Source organism: Diorhabda carinulata, chromosome 2 (genome assembly GCF_026250575.1).
Source record: "Diorhabda carinulata isolate Delta chromosome 2, icDioCari1.1, whole genome shotgun sequence".
In the NCBI taxonomy this organism is placed as follows: domain Eukaryota; kingdom Metazoa; phylum Arthropoda; class Insecta; order Coleoptera; family Chrysomelidae; genus Diorhabda; species Diorhabda carinulata.
Window position 1 is genome coordinate 20801993 of NC_079461.1, and position 21677 is coordinate 20823669.

General features: G+C 29.6%; 1 protein-coding gene across 12 annotated transcripts in view; it reads left to right on the plus strand.

Moving 5' to 3' along the window:
* LOC130890819 (protein daughterless) overlaps nt 1-8856 on the plus strand; it is a 53100-nt gene extending 44244 nt beyond the window's left edge. For 8 of the 12 annotated variants that reach the window (XM_057795165.1, XM_057795160.1, XM_057795161.1 and 5 more), the window contains 4 exons: nt 3035-3133; nt 4937-5082; nt 5138-5262; nt 6936-8856. In XM_057795165.1, coding sequence (XP_057651148.1) covers nt 3035-3133; nt 4937-5082; nt 5138-5262; nt 6936-6980 — 415 coding nt within the window. In that variant the 3' untranslated portion in view covers nt 6981-8856. The remainder of the gene's footprint in view (nt 1-3034; nt 3134-4936; nt 5083-5137; nt 5263-6935) is intronic. The other 4 variants (XM_057795166.1, XM_057795164.1, XM_057795167.1 and 1 more) reach the window with 1 other exon arrangement.
* The last annotated feature ends 12821 nt before the right edge of the window (nt 8857-21677 follow it).

Sequence of the window (21677 nt, forward strand, 5' to 3'; positions counted from 1 at the left end):
TATAATTAAAATTTGATAAAATAAAATAAAAATATTAATTTTTTATAGAATTCCCTTGGTTGTGTGGAAAATTAAATAAAATATCGACTGGGTTGCAGTAAAATTCTGTGAAATGGAAGATGTTAAGTTTCAAACTATTTTATTCCTAAATTTAGGGGGTAGAAAGGTCCCAGTGAAGTTTTTTCCTATAAATTCCTTTCATTACATAATTTTTGTCCTATTTCCTTAGAATAATATCCAAATGGTACGATATAGTTTCCTTTTTAATGCCATTACTTTGGATTGTATGCTTTGTATCTATTTTTTCATCTTTACCAGGCTCGAAGGACCATTTCTTAAACTGTTAGTCGAAACAAGTATCTTTGTGATTAGTATTGAGCATCATTTATACTTGAAAATTCTCTAAAATTTAGTTCTATCTAATTAAAATGTTAAATAAACTAATTATATGGATTTTTTATTGAATTTCCTCTCCTTGTGTGGAAAGTTACCGACTGGACTGGGATAAAATTCTGTGAAAAGTAGCCAAGTTTCGAGCCATTTTATACCCAAATTTATTTTTCTAACTTAATTTTAATGAGAGGTAAAAATATAAGACAATAGTTTAGGGATTACCAGGCTCGAAGGACCATTTCTTGAAGTAAATACACTAAATTATTCTCTAAACACCATCACTAATTTATTCAAATACACCGTTTACTTTTAATTTCCCCTACATCAGATTATTTATTGACTTTGGCTGCTAAATTATTGTTTATTTATATCCAACGGCTTGTTAGATAATTCGGGTTCTAGAATCTGTAAACAAACAAAAATGCGTTTTAATAAATAGTATGAAAACAGTGGCAATATCATGTGAATAACTTATGAAAACTATATAAAAGAATGCCGAATAATCGAACAGGACCAGCTTCACAATCTGTGTCGGTGGACGAGTTCATAAGCAATACATATATATCTATTAAGTAATTTTTAGACAGTACCAGACTCGAAGGACCATTTCTAAAGTTGTAATGTTCTCACAATTTACTCTTGAAAACTTTTCGGAATGTTTTTTTATTATATAATATATAAATATAATATATATAATATATAAATAATATAGAAATAAAAAAAAACTGAATATATTGATTTTTGTTGAACATCATTTTGCTTTTGAAGGAAAAAATTCAATATGTGACCCCTTGGGGTTAAATAGAATTCTTGGAATAAAAGATAATCAATTTCATGTTATTTTCTCAATTATATCATTAGTTATAGTGATTAAGTGGCTTAAAATCACAATATTTTGTAATGATGGGGATTTGGTGGATATTTTTTTAATTTTTTTCTTATTAAATTGTATACTTGAAATATGTGTGTGTAAACAAATATCCTTCACCTTGAAAAACATTTCCTATTATTTAAAACTTTAAATAAGGCCCATATTCGCATTACTAATGTTACGGAATTGTCCAACATTTCCTATGGAAATTATCTTATGTATTCCAGTTTTTTTTTTTCATTTTTCAAATATAGATATAAATACAATTGTCGTAACATTCGTTTTTGGGATTTTGGCCAACAGCATGTTGTAGAATATTATGAATTGCAAAAAATGAAATATTTTCAACTTTCTCGTTTATTTGGATATGTGATTGTGAAAAAATAAAAATTTTTTTGTGATTCATTCTTTGATATATTTTTTTGTTATGTGAACACATTGAATATGGGCCTATTACACCTAGTCCTCTATTTCAAAAACGCTGTTATTGGGGTTGCAATTTTGAATCGGTTTACTTTTATTTTATTTCTTAAAATCTGAAATCTGAAATCACAATTACATACTTGTAAAATTGCTGTTAAATATATATCGAAGGTTGCTATTTATATTTTTAGCCTTGGCAACACCGATTATTTCTAACTGTTACTCATACTTCCGGTGGAAACATAACCTCAACCAAAAAATTTTGAAATCACTTTTTTCCAATTATTTTTCATAACTTTCGATATGAATTATGACAACAAGACTATGAACTTGATATAATACGTAGCGATGAAGTCTTCTTCTACAGAACTGTAACAAATGTTGACTGTAATGCCATTAAAAATCCGTCAAAGTGCCTAAAACATCGATGCCTTGCTTGAACTGATCAAATAAGATAATCATGTAACATATCCTGATATTGAGGCATCTTTGAGAACTAGTATGACTAGTTATGTGACATAATTTGCATTTCTGAGCATTTATATTGACAGATTTTGATAATGAGGCGACTTTGAGCACTTGTATTGACAGATTCTGATATTAAGACATCTTTGAAGACTAGTATTGATAGATACTTATATTGAGTCATTTTGAGCACCAGTTATGTGACAGGTTCAGGCATTAAGATATATTGGAGCACTAATAGGACTAGGGTCACATGACAAACCATTTTTGAGTGTGCCTAGAGGCATGTGTCTGATTGTAATATAGAAGTACCTTTAAGCAATAATATGATTATAGCCAACAAAATACAACATATACATTTTTTTAAACAAAAATTTGATGAAGAAACAAATGTTGGGCTATTTCTTTGGCATTTCCTGTGAACTATGAATGATACACAACCATTTATTTTCCACTGGAAAAATTCGAAAAACATCAAGGGAATTATTTTTCATTATAATGAAACATTTTGATCGCTCATCAATCAAAAAAATTTTTAACCAAAAATGAAGTCTAGTCAATGTGTCATTAACCAAATAGTCCTGATTTGGAATCTAATGATTTTTTGTTGCCATACTTCAAAAACTAAACTGCTTGGTCATCCATAATAAATCTTAATGGCCTTCAACACTAATATAACCTCAATCATATTGGAAAAATGAATCTCAACCGAATGAAAGTAAAAAAAAAATTAATTTTAATCGTGAATACTTGTGTTTTTCTTCATTGTTAAAGCAAAAATTTGAATAGCCATCCTTCGATATGTGTCAAAAAAAATTCTGCTCATATCTTGTGATTTCAATGCACCCATATCGGAGGGGATTTTTTTAAACTTGCCAACAGTTGTTCCAGTGCCGATGAAACAGAGGAAGGTGATTTAGATCCTGATATTAAAGCCCAAAGGGAAAAAGAAAGGAGGCAGGCTAATAATGCAAGGGAAAGGTGGGACATTTTTTATTTTTTTTTGTGTATGTTTTTTTGTGTTCTTTTCGGGTTCGTACACAATTTTCTTCAAATATATCGTAGCTTTTCGCAAAAAGACGAATGCAAATTTTTTTTGCGAAACAGCTCGACTAGAAAAGGGATGAAAACCTTATGTACGAACTCGTAATTGCTTTAATATTCTGAAGGGTTATGTTTTGGCCTATATTCTTGTATGTGTTTCATGCTTCATCTTCCTTTTCATTTCCAGAACGCTGCAGCCATCTTCGGTGCTTTTATACAGTTAGAATCAAATATCATATCAAAATATTTAATAACTACCATCGATCCTATAGAGAATTATTTATATATTGTTATAAAAAAATCATCAACATCAACTATATTATTCCAAATAATAAATTTTTTGACTAATATTTTATAATTAACGCCCATAATTCAATTTTGCTTTGTATGTTACAATTAATATATTGATTAATCGACAAAAACAAGTGGTACAAATATTCAGTGTCCTTTTCTAGATTATTAAAATAATTCCAAAAGGGAAATATTTAAAAAGACGAGCCATAGACGTTTAGCTTCCCGTTGATTGTGTAAACAACTATCAATAATAAACATGATATGATAATGGGAAAACTTCGTCTTGGGGCTTTTGACAACCCCAGCAAGTCAAACAGTACCACTATAGATAATTGGACTTCATTTCGACTAGAAATACCACCAATAGTAGTTTGCCAATGGGATATACTCCCAAGGTATATCTATGGTAGTGAATCAGTAATTGAACTCATATCGAGAGTTGATTTGACGTGGGGATAAATGAACAAAGTCATCCTTGTTGACTTAGTGCAACAATAAGTCATACCAAAAGCTCTATTTGTTGGAATGGTTGATTTTTTTGTCGTAAGAATCCTCCAAAGATATCCAAGGAAGAATATGTACAGTTAGCAGTCCTAACCTCAATCCAACATTGTATCTATGTGATGTGATTGAATTTTTTTTTCTTCTCCAAAGAAATCCAAGCAATAAATGCTTTGACATCGAAATAACTTTGATTTTAAGTTTTTGTTTGTCTCAATACAACAAATAGTACCATTATAGATAATCAGAGATCATTTCGACTTGAAAGACTACCAGTAGTAGTTTATTTATGCGAAAAACTTCCAAGGTATGCCTCTGGTAGTGGATTGGTGATGGTATTCATATCTAGGGCTACACTGACATGGTTAGCAGTGAAAGAAGTCGCACCATTCGATCTATTTGTTGGATTGATGATTTTTTTATTGTAAGAATTCTATAAGCAAGAATATGTACAGTTAGCAGTCCTAACCTCAATCTTACAATCTATGTGATGTGTGATGTGATATCTATGTGATGTAGTTGAAGTTTCATTAAAATATAATCAAAATGATATTAAAAATGAGATATTTATACTGTTAACTTATTAAAAAGGAACCCTTTGTTATTCAAACTTCTTTTGATATTAATAAATCTATTTTCATCTATGACCAATAATAATTTGTAGGTTATGTAATATGATATTTGATTCTTTAATAATATGTATAATATATATAAATCAACATCACCAAATAGACAGTACTTTATCTGTCAAATTGGTTGGAAATACTGGTACTTGCAAGTAAATTTTTAACAATAGAATTCGAATAAAAATTGCAGCTACAGAGTGTTTATTTTATTTTCATATTTGTTATTGAATTATTTGGAGATGTTGACAACTTTCCCATATAATTTATAGAAATGATGAATCTTATATCTAATTTCGATTCGAATCTATTTTTTTTCTAGGATAAGAATTCGCGATATAAACGAAGCTCTAAAAGAATTGGGTAGAATGTGCATGGCGCATCTAAAAACCGACAAACCACAGACCAAACTCGGAATTTTGAATATGGCTGTCGAGGTGATTATGACCTTGGAACAGCAAGTTAGAGGTAAATCAATATTTCATAAATTAGTTCATAATCTAATGTACGATTTAATTTCTAGAGAGGAATCTCAATCCCAAAGCAGCTTGTTTAAAAAGGCGAGAAGAAGAAAAAGCAGAAGACGGGCCAAAATTGGGTCCAGGACCTCATCACATGCTCTCTACGCCTCATTACCCCACGTTACCTGTAAGTTAACAAAAATTCTTTCTTCCAAAGTACTGAAAATTGTTTCTCAATTAATTTTTTATCATTTCTTCATTCTTTCCTCCATTTCATTGATTTTTCACTTCTTCGTTCTTTCATCCCTTACATTTTATTGATTTTCCAGTAATAATTTTCTCTATCTATGTTTTTATGTTTTGATCTATATTTTTGCTCGAAAAATGAGTTTGGGATACGACTACTCTTGATAGTTTTCTATTCTCCCTTTATTTCGTCCATGATTCTTTTATTTTCCAGTATAAAAATTCTTCCAATTTACTTTTTTGTCATTACTTCTAATAATTACTTTTGTTTTTTTTCTTATTTGTATTCATATTGAAACTATTTCTTCTCTATGCTTTTCTTCATTATTTTCTATCTTATTCCATTCCATTTAGAGTTTTTATTTTTTCCACTTTTATCTTCTTCATATAATGTTTTTCTTTGTTTTCCTTTGTTCCTGATTATGCTTCTTATACTCTTCTAACTAACCGTTTTGTTTTCTTTTATGTCTGTAACATACTTGAAGTATTTATCTGTACTTTGGTTTTGTTTTCTTTTTGTATATATTATTTCTAATTTTTCTAATCTCGTTTCACTTTTTATCTTCATTAGATATTTCATTTTGTTATCTAATTTTTTTCTTTGTTTTTATCTTGTGATTCATGTTTTTATCACCATCCTTTACGAGAAAGGTATTGTTCATAATCCGTGTTGTTCCCTTTGATTATTTCATCTTTCAGTATTTGAATAGTTCTAGTTGTCACTTCGAATCATTGTCTTTGTTTTCTTCTCAATATTTATCTTCATGTTGATGTTCTCAAAGCTCGCATTATACATTTCTAACTTTTCGTTTTTTTCTCTTCCATCTTTGGTGATTAGTACCAAATTATTCTTTATCACCTTTTTCTTTTTGTCTCCTTTTTTATTCACCTGACTTAGAACTTCTTCAATAACTTAACCTGGTTATACAGGAACAGTCTCTTCAGAAACCTGCAGTTCTTGTACAGTAATTGTTGTGTCTGGTTTCTTGTTTTCTTCTTCGACAGTAACAATTTTGGTTTTATTTTTCTTTGACGCGTTTCTTTATTGACCTCTTCTTTTTGTCTCTTTCAGTCACGACTTCTGTGACTTGCTTCCTCTTGAAGGTCTTCAACAACGTAAATTGGTTATACAGTCAGGAACTTTGCATGTCAACTGTTGTTTCCTGATTATTGCCTTCTTCTTCGACAGTAACAATTTTGGTCTTGTTTTTTGTTCTTTGATGACGCGTTACTTTACTATCCTCTTCTTTTAGTCACCTCTTACGTGACTTGGACTTCTTCTGGAACTTCTTCAACAACGTAAGCTAATTGTTCAGGCACAGTCTCTTCAGGAACCTGCAGGTCTTGCTCGGTAACTGTTGTGTCTCGTTTCTTGTCTTCTATCTTCGACAGTACAAGTTCGGCCTTCTCTTGTTTTCCGTATTTCTGGTTTTTTGCTGACGCGTTTGTTTATCATCTTCTACTTTTTGTCTTCTTCTTTAGTTATCTTTTCCGTGACTTTCCTCTGGAAGTTTAGCAACAATGTATTCTGTTCCTTTGATTCCTCAATGTATCATTTTGTAGTGTGTTTTTTTTGTTATTTTTTATATTGTTGATTATTTTTTTGTTTTACAGGGGGGACCTACGAATTTGCCTCACAATCCAGGTCAGCCACAATAGCAGTGATAGTATATTCTGCTATCTGTACATACACTTTCGTACAAAACGGCATCATCATATTCTTCATCTCCATATAAACGATTATCTATTTTTTTAAGAATATTAATTAGTGATACGGTATACATCGTATTTTTACTCCTTTGTTTTATTTTTTTATTATTTACTTTATACATACATATATATATATTTTTTCCACTTTAATTCGAGGAACAAATTAATGTTTTGAGACAGCTTTATTTATTTTAGTTTGTCGGGGTAGCTGTTAATAAGAGATATTTAAAATAATTGTTCGTATTCGAACTAGAGGCTATTTCTTTATTCGATAAAAAAAACAAAAACAGTCGCCGATCCAAAAATTGAACAAATTTCTTATAGTGAAAATATTAAATTATTAATAGATCGGCAACGCGCAACTTTCACTTAATATCTTCCTTAATCTTTGTCATGAAACAAAATTTTATTACCGGGTTTGTAGTAAATTATATTTTTGATAAATTCTAAGTAATAATAAACAGTTATATGACATTGATATAGTATTTTTATCCAATCAGGCAGCTTCTTTCCAGACATTTTTCATTCGTTATGAAATTCATTCCAACCCGTAACCGGTAAAGTGACTTCTCCATTACATAACTGGTGAGGTAGGCAAACCCGGAATGCAGAAAATGCAGAAAAAAATCTTATTTTTAGTAAAGTTTATTTAAGCAATGACCCACAGTGGCATAGCTACAAAAGGAGGGGAGGCAATTAGCAAGGAAATCTAAGTTGGAGTTTTGGGACCGTTGGTGATGTTCACACGGCTTATGTTTAACTTACCAGATATGATAATAGCTAAAAATAGTATATAACCAGAATTAAAACCGCTTTTTAATTTTAACTTCTAACAACTTTTCGTTTATGGGAAGAATGAATTTGTTGCCAGGCACATATTTCCTTCAAAACATGTACCTGAAGCCGGATTAATTATATTTTGATACATGCTGCTACCTTTTTCTTTATTCGAACTTTATGTTTCATATCTCCATATCCATTTGAGCTTTTTGTTTCCAAAAGTCTCAACGCAAATTGGGAATTTTCAACACTTTGGAGGTTACAAGAAAGTTGAGCTCAATACCATTGGCAGGACTATTTAAAATTATTTTTCTTCTTCTTTTTGTGCTGAAAATCTTGATTGTCTGATGCTGAGATTCAACTTCAACAATTTACTGATCACTGAGTGGTACCTCTATTTCAGAATGAATCTCATGCTTACTTTTTTACTTTTTGATTCACTTGAGACATTATTGGCCCAATTTTTAAAACGGTGGTCATCTGTCTTCATTTGAGGATCTGAAGATGTCTAAACACAAAAATCGTAACAATGACTGAGTTTGGGAAAGACCCACTTCGCTAGTTCCGGGCTAATATTTTGTATTTAATGGAAAATGTCTGGAAATATTTTGATTTCTGTCGAAACTGATATTTGGTGAAAGTATTGATCCAGTGCAATTGAATAACTTGAAATTGTTTATTTTTCTACATTAGAAAACGCGAATTTATTCACATTTTTATAGGAAATGTAATTTTTTTTATATGAGGAATGGCTTTTAGCTTCAATTTAAGTGTTTTCAGCTACTTCTTTGTATTAATGTCCAGTGAAAGCACGTACAACTCGAATTATTTAAAAAGAAAAATCTAATATTTTCTTTATTATGGAAATAATTGAGTTTTTTTTTAATATTTAAGTTGCTAACGTGATTCTATTCGACTATCGAGCTTTATATGTGGTTTGAGACGTTTGTGCCAATAACAAATACTCTCCTTGTTTATATCCTTCCTATTTTTGATCTCTCGATTGCCATCTTTTATTTAATATTATTTAAAAAAAAAACAAAAAGACTTATTTTTACATAGAAAAAGAAAAAAACGTTTCGCAATCATATTTAAATATGAAGTACTTAATATTTAGAATTAGTCTTTTTTATATTTATTTTTTTTAGCTCATTATTTTTTCATTTAGATTCACTTGTTCTTTCAAAAAAGAAAAAAACAATAATTTACATGCTATTTTTACTTAAAGACAAATTGAAAGAATCAAAGTTGTGCCATTATTGAAAATGAACGGATAGTTGAACCATATTTCGTTAAAAATCCATTATTTACTATACAATTAATTCAGAATCTACCTCATAGCATTTCTAATTTACCATTAAACAGCAACTTCATCCACACTCATTCTAACACAAATTTCATGCTTTTAGGATTTTTTCTGATAGTTTAACTACAAACCAAACAACATTAAGCTCTTGAATGATGGTTTCTACAACATTCAATTTTCTACAAGTTTTATATGAACGGAAATTACGTACGTTTAAAATATTTTTTTGTTGAAATCCGTTAATATCGGTTTACTTTGATTACCTATCGATTGAGGAAAATAGCTTCGCGAAAATTGACCCGTCCTATCCAAACATAAAGTTTGAGATGTTGAATGATGTTTTTTAATGAATTTCTGCTTAATTTAATGGTTTCTAAAACATCTAATATTGTACTGGCCTCGATATGAATACAACTTTCGAACTTTTAGAATATTTCTGTTAGAATCCGTTAATATCGGTTTTAGTTTGACCAGTAATCGATAGATGGCAATAGCTATGCCAAAAATTATTCATTTGATCTAACGAATCATACTTTTTAACAATTTAACCGTTTCTAGAACATTCAACTCTACTATATCGAATATGTACAGAACTTTCATGCTTTTCAGATATTTTTTTTTTGTATTATCGGTTTTAGTTCGACTATATATCGATAGATGGCGACAACTGTGCTAAAAATGACCTGTTAGATCGATACATAACATTTTAAATGTTTAATGATAATTTCTTTTGCTCTTCCGACATTTTCTGTTCTAATATTTTGTCTATCGAACGATAGATGTCGCTAATTACGCCAAAAGAATCCGTCCGGTCGGAACAGAATATTTGAAATTTTCGCTCAAATTTTTCTTCATATAAGACTTTTTATATACTCATTTTCATATATGATCAATCTGAATACAACTTACGTTGTTTTCCGAACGTTTTGGTAATTTGAATGGAAGTTTTTGTTTTCTAATTCTCGCCATTTAATAATTTCTTGAACATGTAACTTTTAGTTTATAGATCAGTCGATATATTATAACTTGTACAGTCAGTTTTGGCATATTTTATGTACTATTACAAACATATCTTTCTATTTGTTTTCTTCGAGATTTGTAACCTTGTTTGAAAATTCATGTAAAGCAGTTTCAAGTTTGGTTATTGATTAATGGTGGCGACACATATGCTAATATTTTACTCTTATTGGAAAATGAATTCGTGATATGTGAGCTATTTCTCAATAGATGGCGTTAGCTAAAAGCTCGTTCGTTAGAAACACAATAATTGAGATGTTAACAGTTTTAATTGAAATTTTTTTCATTTGATATCTTCTAGAACAGGGAATTGTACGTTTAGATATTTCGTTATTTTTATTTTTAATAGTTTAGACATATCAGTGTTCTATTACTTTTATTCGCTCCCTGACAAAACCTTCTCGTTATTTAGACATGTTTGGTTGAAATTGTTTATAGTTCATGAAAAACAGTGTTAGTTTATCTACTTATTAAAAGATGGCGACCCTATGATTGTATTCTACTTATTTTATAAGTTAATCCTTAGTATGTGCGCTATTTTTTAATAGATGTCGACAGTTGCGTGGTTATTCACTCTAAATACAGCTTTCTTTAGAGTCTAATAACTATTTTGATCCATAGATGTCGCTAACTACTTATAAATTTTTTTTATATCACAGTTGGTCTAAAATAATACAAAATATGCTTTAAATAACATTTTTTTGGTTTAATTCATAACCAATGGGAATTCATTTATATTTTTTTCGTACGTATCTATTTTTTTTTTTGGAAACTCGTTCGTTATTTATAATTATCGAAATATGGTTCAACTTATTTTCATTCGTACCTTACTTAATAATTATTCTCAAACCACATATAGTAAATAAATGAGTTTAGCGCCAGTATTCATATTTTGGATTAACGAAAAGTTACTTATCGTGTACATATAAATATTTATATATTTCTGGAACAAATTTTAAATTTTAACGCAATATTATTTCCAAAGCCACAGGTCTTTCCGAATAATTGCCAATCGAAGTGAAAAATTTGGTTTTCATTTGTGTATTTTTTTCTTACTTACCGGGTTTTATTTGGAGCGTTTGAAAAGTCACAAAAACAATTCATTGGAATTGAAAACAATAAGTTCCTTAGCTCCCGGTTAATTTTTTATTGCTAAAATTGAATTAGTAGTTTCGAAAGTTCTCCTCTTTTCACACCGATGACAATGTTTTTGATGTTTTCGTATTACTAACTATCACATATCTTAATTAGATTTTTATTATTTGTTTTGTAGATGCCGTACACAATAGTCCACCCAAAATTTTAAATATTTGTTCATATAGTTGATACTTTTCTTTTTCTCGACTCACTTGTATCCTTAGTCTTTCCTTACACTATTTATTGTTTTAATAGATCTCTTATATTAGTTCAATAACAGTACAACACTATCTGGTCCTTCGAGCCGGGTAAAACTAATTAGCTATGGAAGGCTCGAAAGACCAGACTGTAATTGTAAGTGTTATAGTATCCATTGTTAGTAAAAACTATAGAGCAAGAAAATTAGTCTTAAAATGAAAATTCTGGTTAAGTTTTTAATTTTTAATATAACTTACAGAAGCATCTAAATAGATTTGATAAGAATTTTTTTCTGTTTTAAAAAAAAAAAAATTGAAATTAAGAGTTGTACAACTTTTAATTTTACACCCAATAAGGTTTTTTGAAATTTTTTGCTATTATTGATATTTATGAAGTTGGGGTTTTAAAAAAATCATTACTCGTTAAAAATTGAGTTTTTTTTTTAAATTTAGATATTTTATCAATTGATAATTTCAGAGAAATATTTTAATTGTTTATAATAAATAAAAATTTCAATTTTAATAACTTTGCCCTTTAGGAACAAAATTTTTTAATTACTTGGTTTTTTCAATTCTTTACATAAATTTCGAGGTTATTTGAAAAAAATGTAGATACAAAAGTTATAGATATTCCTATTACCTACAACTTTGCTATTAAACTTTTTTCCATAGGACTTTTAATTTTGCTTGAAATTCGCATAACCTCAAAAACTTGATTATTTCAATTTTTCACATAAATTTTGAGGTTATTTGAAAAAAGTTGTAGATATTTTTATTACTTACAATATTGCTATTTAATTTTTTTCAGTAGGACTTGTTGTTTTGTCAGAAATCGAGATAAACTGTTATTTACTCTAAAAAAACTCACCTCCTTCCATTTCCTTATCTTTGATCACCCGTAAATTATTTATTCTTTCATTTTTATTATATTCTCCTCCTTTTATTTCATTCTACTATCACTTTTTTCCCTTTTTATAATTTTTAAAGGGTCTATAATACCGAAAATTTTAAAAGAACCATTTATATGTAAAATTCAAACTTCTACTCTATAACTTTGATTTAATTTTTTTTATAATTTCCATCATTTTTCAAAAATTCATAAAAAACTTTTTATTTAGCAGACTACCAATACAAAAATCCGCCCCTTCCCGCCCAACCAGGTTATAATTTTGAAAAATTCTTGTCAGATCAATTTCTTGGTAAAATTTATATTGAAAAATCAGTGATTTACCTAAAATTTGCATTTGGGGACTCATTTTATTGTCCGTATGTTTTATTAAAAATTTCAGTAAATTGTGTGTGATTTTCAAACGCAGCTTTTACACGCGTAGTTTTCAAAAAAAAGTACAGACCATTTTGACAAAAAAAAACGTATTGAATTTTCTTGTACCACAAATTGTTTTGTAATTTTTCCAAATTCACCTAATTGTTATGTAATTTTTTTACAAACACCGTACTATACATACGAGTGTTTATTTATTCGTATCGATTTGTTCATTTTTTTTAATAATTTTAAGTTTATATATTTTAATTAAGCGTAGGTAGATATTTTTTTGAAAATAAAAAAACATGTAATATTCTTACAGCTGCTTACGTTAGCATGGTAAGTAATTATATTTATAAATGATTTTTTTTTATTGTTAAGATTAACTTAATTACTTTAATTATATGTACAATCCCCCTGGACATGGCTTTCTACTACGAGGGCATAAACTAAACAACCACGTTTTTCATAATATTTATTTTCGAAAATCTACTCCATATACAGAAGACCTTAGTGGTTGATTTATTTTGTAAGTTCCCTCTAATTTTTAACAAACAAAAACATAGTACGTTGGAATCGTGTTATTTTCAAAAATATTGTTGTTGTATTTATTTCCCTCTTAGGGACGAAACCATATTTTTTGGAAATTTAAATACAACAATAAAACTTTATTTATAATTAATTATAAAAAAATATCATTCTAATGTACTTTGATGAAAAGACAATAACTGTCAATTTATGTTTTCTATATTATTGTTAGCATCAATTTACGATAATAAACAATCTGCCAACTAAATGATATATATCATTAACTATTTCCATTAACTCATCAATTTTTTTTAATTAACACACTGGTCTGCAAAAAAATTGTATATAATTGTGGTACATCTCTACAGATATTTTATTTTTAAAAATATGATCATGTATATATTTTTTTTGTAGTTTTTTGTTCGATAAATAAATAAATCGATTCAATACCGATTCAATACACCGTGATACACAAAAAATCGATTTTGTTATTAATAAATAAAAGTACAGTCTGTAATTGTTCCAATATTCCAAAGAAGTCCCGCAGCAAATCAATCAGATTGAAATCAGGCGACTGTAACGGCCATATATGTACTTTCAGTACATTTTCCCCTTCAAATTCATTAGGATATTATTTGTACAGTTTCGTGGAACCTAACCTAACTATACTGGAAGATAAATTTTGTTCAATTCCATATTCTCCTCAATTTTTACCAGGTCTTTGGTCGTCATTTCTCCACCATCTCCAAACCACCACCGAACCTCCGCAGTGTTTTACAGTCGGGATTACACATGGATCTTCTTCCTTTTACATCTTTTTTTAGATCAAACATCCTCAAACTTTTACTCATCACTCCATAAAACTTTTTCCCACTCAAAATGTATCCAATTTTTATGTTTTTTAGTTTATATTGATATCTTGAAAGAAGTTTCTTCACTGCTACCATTCCAGAATCCCTTTAGCACGTGAATCGGTTGTAGTTTTTCGAAGCCACTCTGAACGTTTTCTACCTCCAAATCACCTGGTGTATACATAGTTTTACAGTTTTTTTTACTCTACGGTATTTAAAATAATTCATAAACGAATTTCACAAAAAAATTCAAAAAATATTTTTTATATTAAAAACAAAAATATGTAACGGAATGGTCAGTGGATCACTGTCAATAATTATATCTACTGCTGTCATTGTTTTTCGAGTCTGATTTGACAGGTTGGCTGTAAAACCAAAAGTAACTAGGTTTCTCCCTAGAGTTGCACGAAATAAAAATGTCACCAAAACGACAACGTTGCAAATGCGAGATTTTGCATAAAACAATCAATTGAACTTGATCTGCGCATGCTGTTTATCTTGCTCTTTGAATTACATTATTTCAAGCGGTATTACTTCGATTAAAATTAAATTTGAAGATATTTTACATTCCTTTTTGGTTACATATGTCAAAATGATTGAAGTCATCAAGGAAAACTTCAGATATAGACTGAAAAGTACAAAAAAATACTGAATATGGAAATTGGAAACTAATTTTAGTTTCGGCATATTGTAAGTTCTTCATATTTTTATTTGAAAGAAGATTTCGATGTAGACCAGTGTCTTTTTTTGGTCATTTTGTCGTAAATATTAAAGATTATCGAGTTAATGGAAAATCCGTTATCCGCATATCACCAAAAGCACAATTTGGCAAGTTCCTATAAAATTTAATCGTTCGTAATTGAGAAATTAATTAAACCGCCGATATTTTTGTCGCAACATGAACTTTTTTTTAATTGCAATAATAATTTTCGGATTCCCTCGTTCCCGATGTTTATTCCATTCCATATGGCAGCCAAATATCTGATAAATTGGCAGCGAAAACGCACTGAAAGTTTTTTGTTTCGACACCAAATTCATTTTATTATTATTATTATTATTATTATTATTTTAATTTTTATCTGTGGATGAAGTTGGCAGCCATAATTATAATAAAATACAAACCATTCTCGATGCAAATGTGATTTACAGTAAGTTTGATCGCGTATTTATATAAAAAAAAAATTCAATCATAAATGTTATAAACAGTTCCACCAATACACTAATTTTAACACTCGCCAAGGCGACCCGAGCACGAATCTAATGGTTATTGTTTTAATTAACAACAAATATTTCCAACCTCTCCACTCCCCATTAATATTAAGAGGAAAAATTGATATTCCCAAAAGATCTATTTTGTCCTTTTTTCTTGCTATACTACCGAGGATGCTCAACTGATCTATTAATTCAAGTTGTTCTAGCTGACGAAGATCTTCATTGTCTATTCCATACACCCTCAGATGTAGTGCTATGTCTAGTCTCTACATCAACACGTTGCCTACTGAACCTAAGATTAAACGCCAAAGTCCCTTCCTAGTATTTTTTCTATTATCCTGTAGTTCTACAGAAGGATTCATGTCCTATAAGAGGTTTAATCGCCATTCCTTTGTGATTAACAATCCTTAATTATTATAATAAGGAAGTACAGTCATCAGCCTAGTCTTTACTTCCGTCAGGTTCCTTCCTTCCTAACCTAACCTAATCTTTACTTCGTTCTGGTTCAGGCAGGTTTAGATTTGTCTTGAGCTAGTCCAAACTTCAATTGTAGAAGGTAATTACAGTCATCAGTCTAATCTTTACTTTGTTCAGGTTCAAACAGGTTTGAGTTAGCTTCAATTTTTCTCGAGGTGGTACAACCTCAAATTTAGATGGTCATTATTTAAATCGTGAATGATTAAATGAATTGAAGAGATTTTGGTTTTGAATGACGATGACATCTTTGTAGTCAAATGTGTGATTATAAAAGTCGAGTTAGAGTTTTACTCAGTTTAAATACAATTTGGGTTCGCATCAGTACAGTTAAAGGAATTAGTAAAAGTGAGGTTAGGATACGTTTTTACGAAAGTACCTCCATGGCTCTGGCTCTTTTTTGTTCTTGGTAATCCTCAGCGAGTATGTGATACTCTTGTTTATATCGATTATGTTCATTTCAAGCTATTTTTGTATTTATATCGTTCCCAAAAGGATTTGACACTATACCATGAAGACATATATTTATGTCGATAAAACTTACTGTTGAAAAAAAAATTTTTGCAATCGTTCTTAAAAATCGTCGATAGTTCTGTTGCCTACGAATTCTGTAAAAGTGTTGCGAGCATTTTATATTATATATTTTTGTAGTTTATTCAACAGACGACGATTATTTAAGATCGGTTTGATTTTCTCGTGGTTAACTAAGTGATTAGAACAAATTTGTAAAGCTTAAATTTAAGCCTGTATAAACGTTTAAAGCGAATGTGTTTTTAAGTATATAAATATATATATATATAAAAAAGGTATATATGACGAAAAATGGAAATATTGAGTGATGAGGAATTAAAAATAGGTTTAAACAGCTAGACTACGACATAAAAATTATTATCAACTCTATGTAATATACAATAATACGTACATAATATACTATGTGCCATTTTTCATAAAAAATATTGGTTTCATTTACCCCTCTTACATCCTTTCCTACAGCTCAACAGGTCTGATGATCTCACAGGTTTGGAGTCGCTCTGTTGCTTTCCTCCATTTATTTTTGTTCTCTATTCCTATTCCTTCTGGATCATCTCTATATGCTTCTATCATTTTTTTTCTTGGAAATCCTTTTCGCTTTTTATCCCCTCAATAAAAATCTTTTCACCCTACTAACTTCTATATACCCCAGCTTGATCATACTCCTCTATTACTCGCTCCTGCACTCCTTCAAAATCCTCCTCGGTACCTTTCACTTCCAAGTGTTTATTTTGTTTTCTTCTTTTTTGGTCACGCTGCCTTGGGCAACGCGTAAATCGGGACACGTACAGCACGGGTGAAGTGACGAAGCTCAGCACGTTGGAATCATTGGACGCATCGTGTGGTACCGGCTTAACAAGAAATACTTTTTTCTCTATATGTCAATTGAATTAACAATGCTTCGATTTACTATTAGCAATAATAACCAGTTTGAGATACTTTTTTTATGCCATGTTAGGAGTATAAATAAAATGGTACTTATCTTAAAATTTATATAAAAACAAATGGTCATTTTAACCTAGTAAAAACGTATAAATAAAAAAGAAGAATTTGGTTACGGATGTGGGACGAAAAGAAAATGTTGTAACTGTTCTTACATTGTGTGGATTAACTTTAGAAAGCTATTTTTTTTAATATAATGATATATTTTTAAGGAAAAACCCCAAATACCTTTTTAGAAAACGTTATAGTGGGTGGTAACTGCGAATAAATTTGAAATAATGATATCATTTACTAATATCGTCTGTTATTACGAGGGTCATTTCTAAAGTAAGTGAAAAGTGTTCAAATACTTCCCAAGCGATGAAAAACAGTTACTCATTTCTATTGTTTTATTCGGGTCAACGAAAAATCGTTTGATTGATTAGCGGACATTAATTTATTACAACTAATTATCAATTATTTTACTGAGAAAATCGACGACGAAGTGATAGGTAATATTTTTCACACACCTAAATTATTATTTTTGTCTTTTGACATACATAGAAGTTATTTGCTTTCGAATTAAATCCCCCATTTATAACAACGAACTTTCTATAGTAATTTGATCAACAGTTATAATATTTTTTGTAAAAAAAGGTTTTGTAACATGTAGATAAAATTAAAAGGAAAACCTGACTTGTATTTGAGCAACAATATGTGACATAAAAACATTCAAGCACATCAATTTTAATAGGAAGAAGTTGAAAATATTTTGATAAAAGGCTAAACGTCCGTTTTTCTACATTTTTAATTAGTTAATCAGTTGAACCCTTAAAACAAGACGATGTAGCAACAAAAACATATAAAAATGGCTAAGAAGTGAAAAGTTGAAACAAAATTAAAATAACTTAACCTCAAAACACACTCGAGTGAAAAAAAATCGACGCAAAAAATCTGGTGTAAAATTTTTTGTCCTTAACCTATACGGAGAGTATAATATGTTGGTTTATTCTATATTTTTGAAATAACGATGTTTGGCCTATATTCAGTATCAATACGCGCATTTAATCAATTTAAATAGGAAGTTGTTTGCAAAAAATAGTCAAAGTGTGAAAAATTATGACTTAATCAAACATATGAGTTACAAAGAAATTCAAGAATAAATCATCTCCTCCACGAAAAATCGACATAGAGTGGAGACGAATTGGGGAGCCCAAAATTGACCCTACCTTGAAACCCTATAACTCCTCAGGGATGCAACTCGATATATAAGACACCCTGTATTTATATATACAGTGTGTCCACGTAAGTCGGCGGCATATGGAAAAATTTCCTTTCCTGTGACAATATCGAAAATTGTTATAAAGAAAAGATGTTTAGACTTAAAAATAGCTTTCAAATATTCAACATTGTTTATTTACATTAAAAAAATATTTTTTTCTACAATTTCTCTGCGATTACGTTGGAAATTTAAGTTTAAACATTAACGCATAATTATTCTAGGATGCACTGGCATAAACAATGTTGAATATTTGAAAGATATTTTTAATTCTAAACATCTTTTCTTCATAACAATTTTCGATATTGTCAAAAAGAAATTCTAGAGCAAAAATCACATTTTTTGACAAACCTCGTATACGACTGAAAAAATTTAACATCTGATGATTGAATTCTAGGTTTTGGACCATGAAGAACTTTTTATGAAGAATAACTTTTTTTCGTAAAATTAATAATAAAAAAATTTCATGGATATTCATAATATTTGGTCTAAATTGTTTAAAAAAAATACTTTTTTTGTTCGAAATATTATTTCATAAATACATTATATAATATTATACTCTCCATTTTTGTTAATAAACCCCATGCATTAATTCCAAAATTATCCCAAGCGTTCCACAACCTGTAATGAATATGATTATGGAAAATAATAATCAAAAATACATGCGAATATGAAAAAATGATTTGTTTTCCAGGGTTTTCAAATCGATTTTTTTATTAATATCGTGCGCATGCTCATGCTTTCCTTTCAGCATTCAATTTGTGCGATAAAATTATGTTTCGAAATCAATATTTAATCGATTTTATTAATCGATTAATATACTAATCGAGGCATTGTTTGTTCATGTATTTTGCGGTGTAGTACATGACATTTATAAAAAAGAAGATACTTACTGTGATTTAAAATTAAATTTCACTAACTTTTAATTATGATGGAAATATTAATAACAAAAGTTATCTGATATGAAAATAATTAAATGCAGTTTCATCAATTAAATTATACTAAATTACTATCAAACCTATTTAGAATATCGCAGTAATACAGGGTGATTCAAAAACAGGTGATAATAAAAATAAATAAATGGAAAAGGTAAAGTTTGCATTTTTTAAGATTTTGCTTAAACTATTGGCAGCATTGTAATGAAATTTTATACGAAAATGTTTTGGAAGCTGATATATCACATGAAATAGATGACGCTAGTTGCACGGTTTGTATCAAGTAGTCTTGGAAATAACTTTTTTAAGGTTCAACAAAATATCAATTTAACTTGAACATTATTCATTTTTAGAACAAAAAGATATTCTTGGTAAAACTGTTTTCCGTTGTAGAAATACATTCGGGAGCAAAAAAATCGACTCAGTTGACATTTTGCAAACGCAAGTCACTTGCAAAAAAACTGAACGCGAATTTGAATTTTTCTTAGTAAAATCTTCAAGCAAATGGCATTAGCTTCAAAATGATGTTATGTTTACAATAATGCTAATTAGGGGTTGCCATCAAAAGTTAACCGATACACATTTTAATTAACAACAAACAAGAATTCTACCAGAAAATGGATACATCAAGTGATGAAGTTGCTCAAGCGGTCACCGTATTGCAACAAGGCCAAAGTCAGCGAGAAATAGCCGGCGCGTTACCAAGAGACTGGAAACTTTCATTAAAGACGCGGTTTTGGAATAAAAAGGGGCACATCGCTGAGAAATCGAGCGTCCACTGGTGTTCATATCCAACGAGAGTTCGAGGAGTGGCTGGACGGTCAGAAAAAGACTTAAAGTAGCAAACCTTGAGCATAATAAACCAGATACTGATCCCAAATTAAACCCAACTCACCGAACTGGATGTTAGCGATAGAAGGAGACGAGTCTACAGAAGACTTTGCTTTTGAAGGAGGTACTTGGATGGTTTTAAAGGGCATTTCAAACGAATCAAAACCCGAGTTGGTTTTGATTGAAAGTGGCAGTTGGATTAACGGCGAATCGATACATAGACTTTATCTAATACAGGATAATGCCCGTCTACATACTGTAGGTTTCCGTACGACAGGATGTCGAAATTGACGTTATGGATTAGCCAGCGCGTACACCAGACTTAAATCCTATCGAGCATTTATGGAATTTATGAGTATTTCATATCAAAAGAATAGGACAGGATCGAACAAGAAACTTATATGATCTATGAAAACGCGATTTGAAGCTGTTATCGGGGTCTACTACTATTGGTGGAAGGTACAGTTTTTTTTCTAGAAGCTTTTGACCGCGAGCGTGCTACTTGAGTCGATATTTTTGCTAACGAGTGTATTTGTTTTGAAACATGGGTTTTGACACATTTTGTTTCAAAACTACAACTATGACGATTTTAAAATCAGTTTCTGTATTTTGCATTTGGCAGGAGAATATTTTGATATCTTGTATGGAATCAATGAAACAGAACAACTAAATAGAAAATGTAAAAAGTGAAGGGGTAAATTAACAAAACATGAAAACAAAAAAAGCTTTGGAGAAAAGAAGAAAAAAAAGGAAAATATGAAAGGGAAAAAGAAAAAAAATGAATTCCTATCCACTAGATTACGTTGAAATTAGTTTGGAACGTTCTATATAGAAAAATCTTCCTATTTTTGAAATTTTTATAATCTCTCTACTTCTTTTTGTATTAAATCGACTGTAACTAATTATGAATATATTAATACCGTAAACTATAATTTGGTAAACAATATTTTTTCATCTCCAAACTGATTATTTCTAATTGAAACTGTGGATGTTATAAATCACCGATAGACACGTCTTCCAATTCCAAACTTCCATTTACACGCAAAACCATTAAACTCGTTTTTAGGAACCGAGATTTATATGTCAGTAGAACGAGAATAAACACTGATAGAAATCTATATTTGTAATTGTTATTAGTTCGCAATTATTTCGAAAGAAAAGTTCTCTAGGCGATTATCGAAAATTTGATTATATATCAAATAAACAAAAAGAAACTACGAAAGCTGATCTTCATTGTGTATTCGTCTTACATTAATTTAAAATCGGAACGACACTATAATCCTTTGTATGTATAATCATTCAATTTAAGAGAATTTATAATTAAGTTAGAAGTTTATAGTAAATATAGTTAACGGCGTGATTAACAGATGTCACTTATCGTAA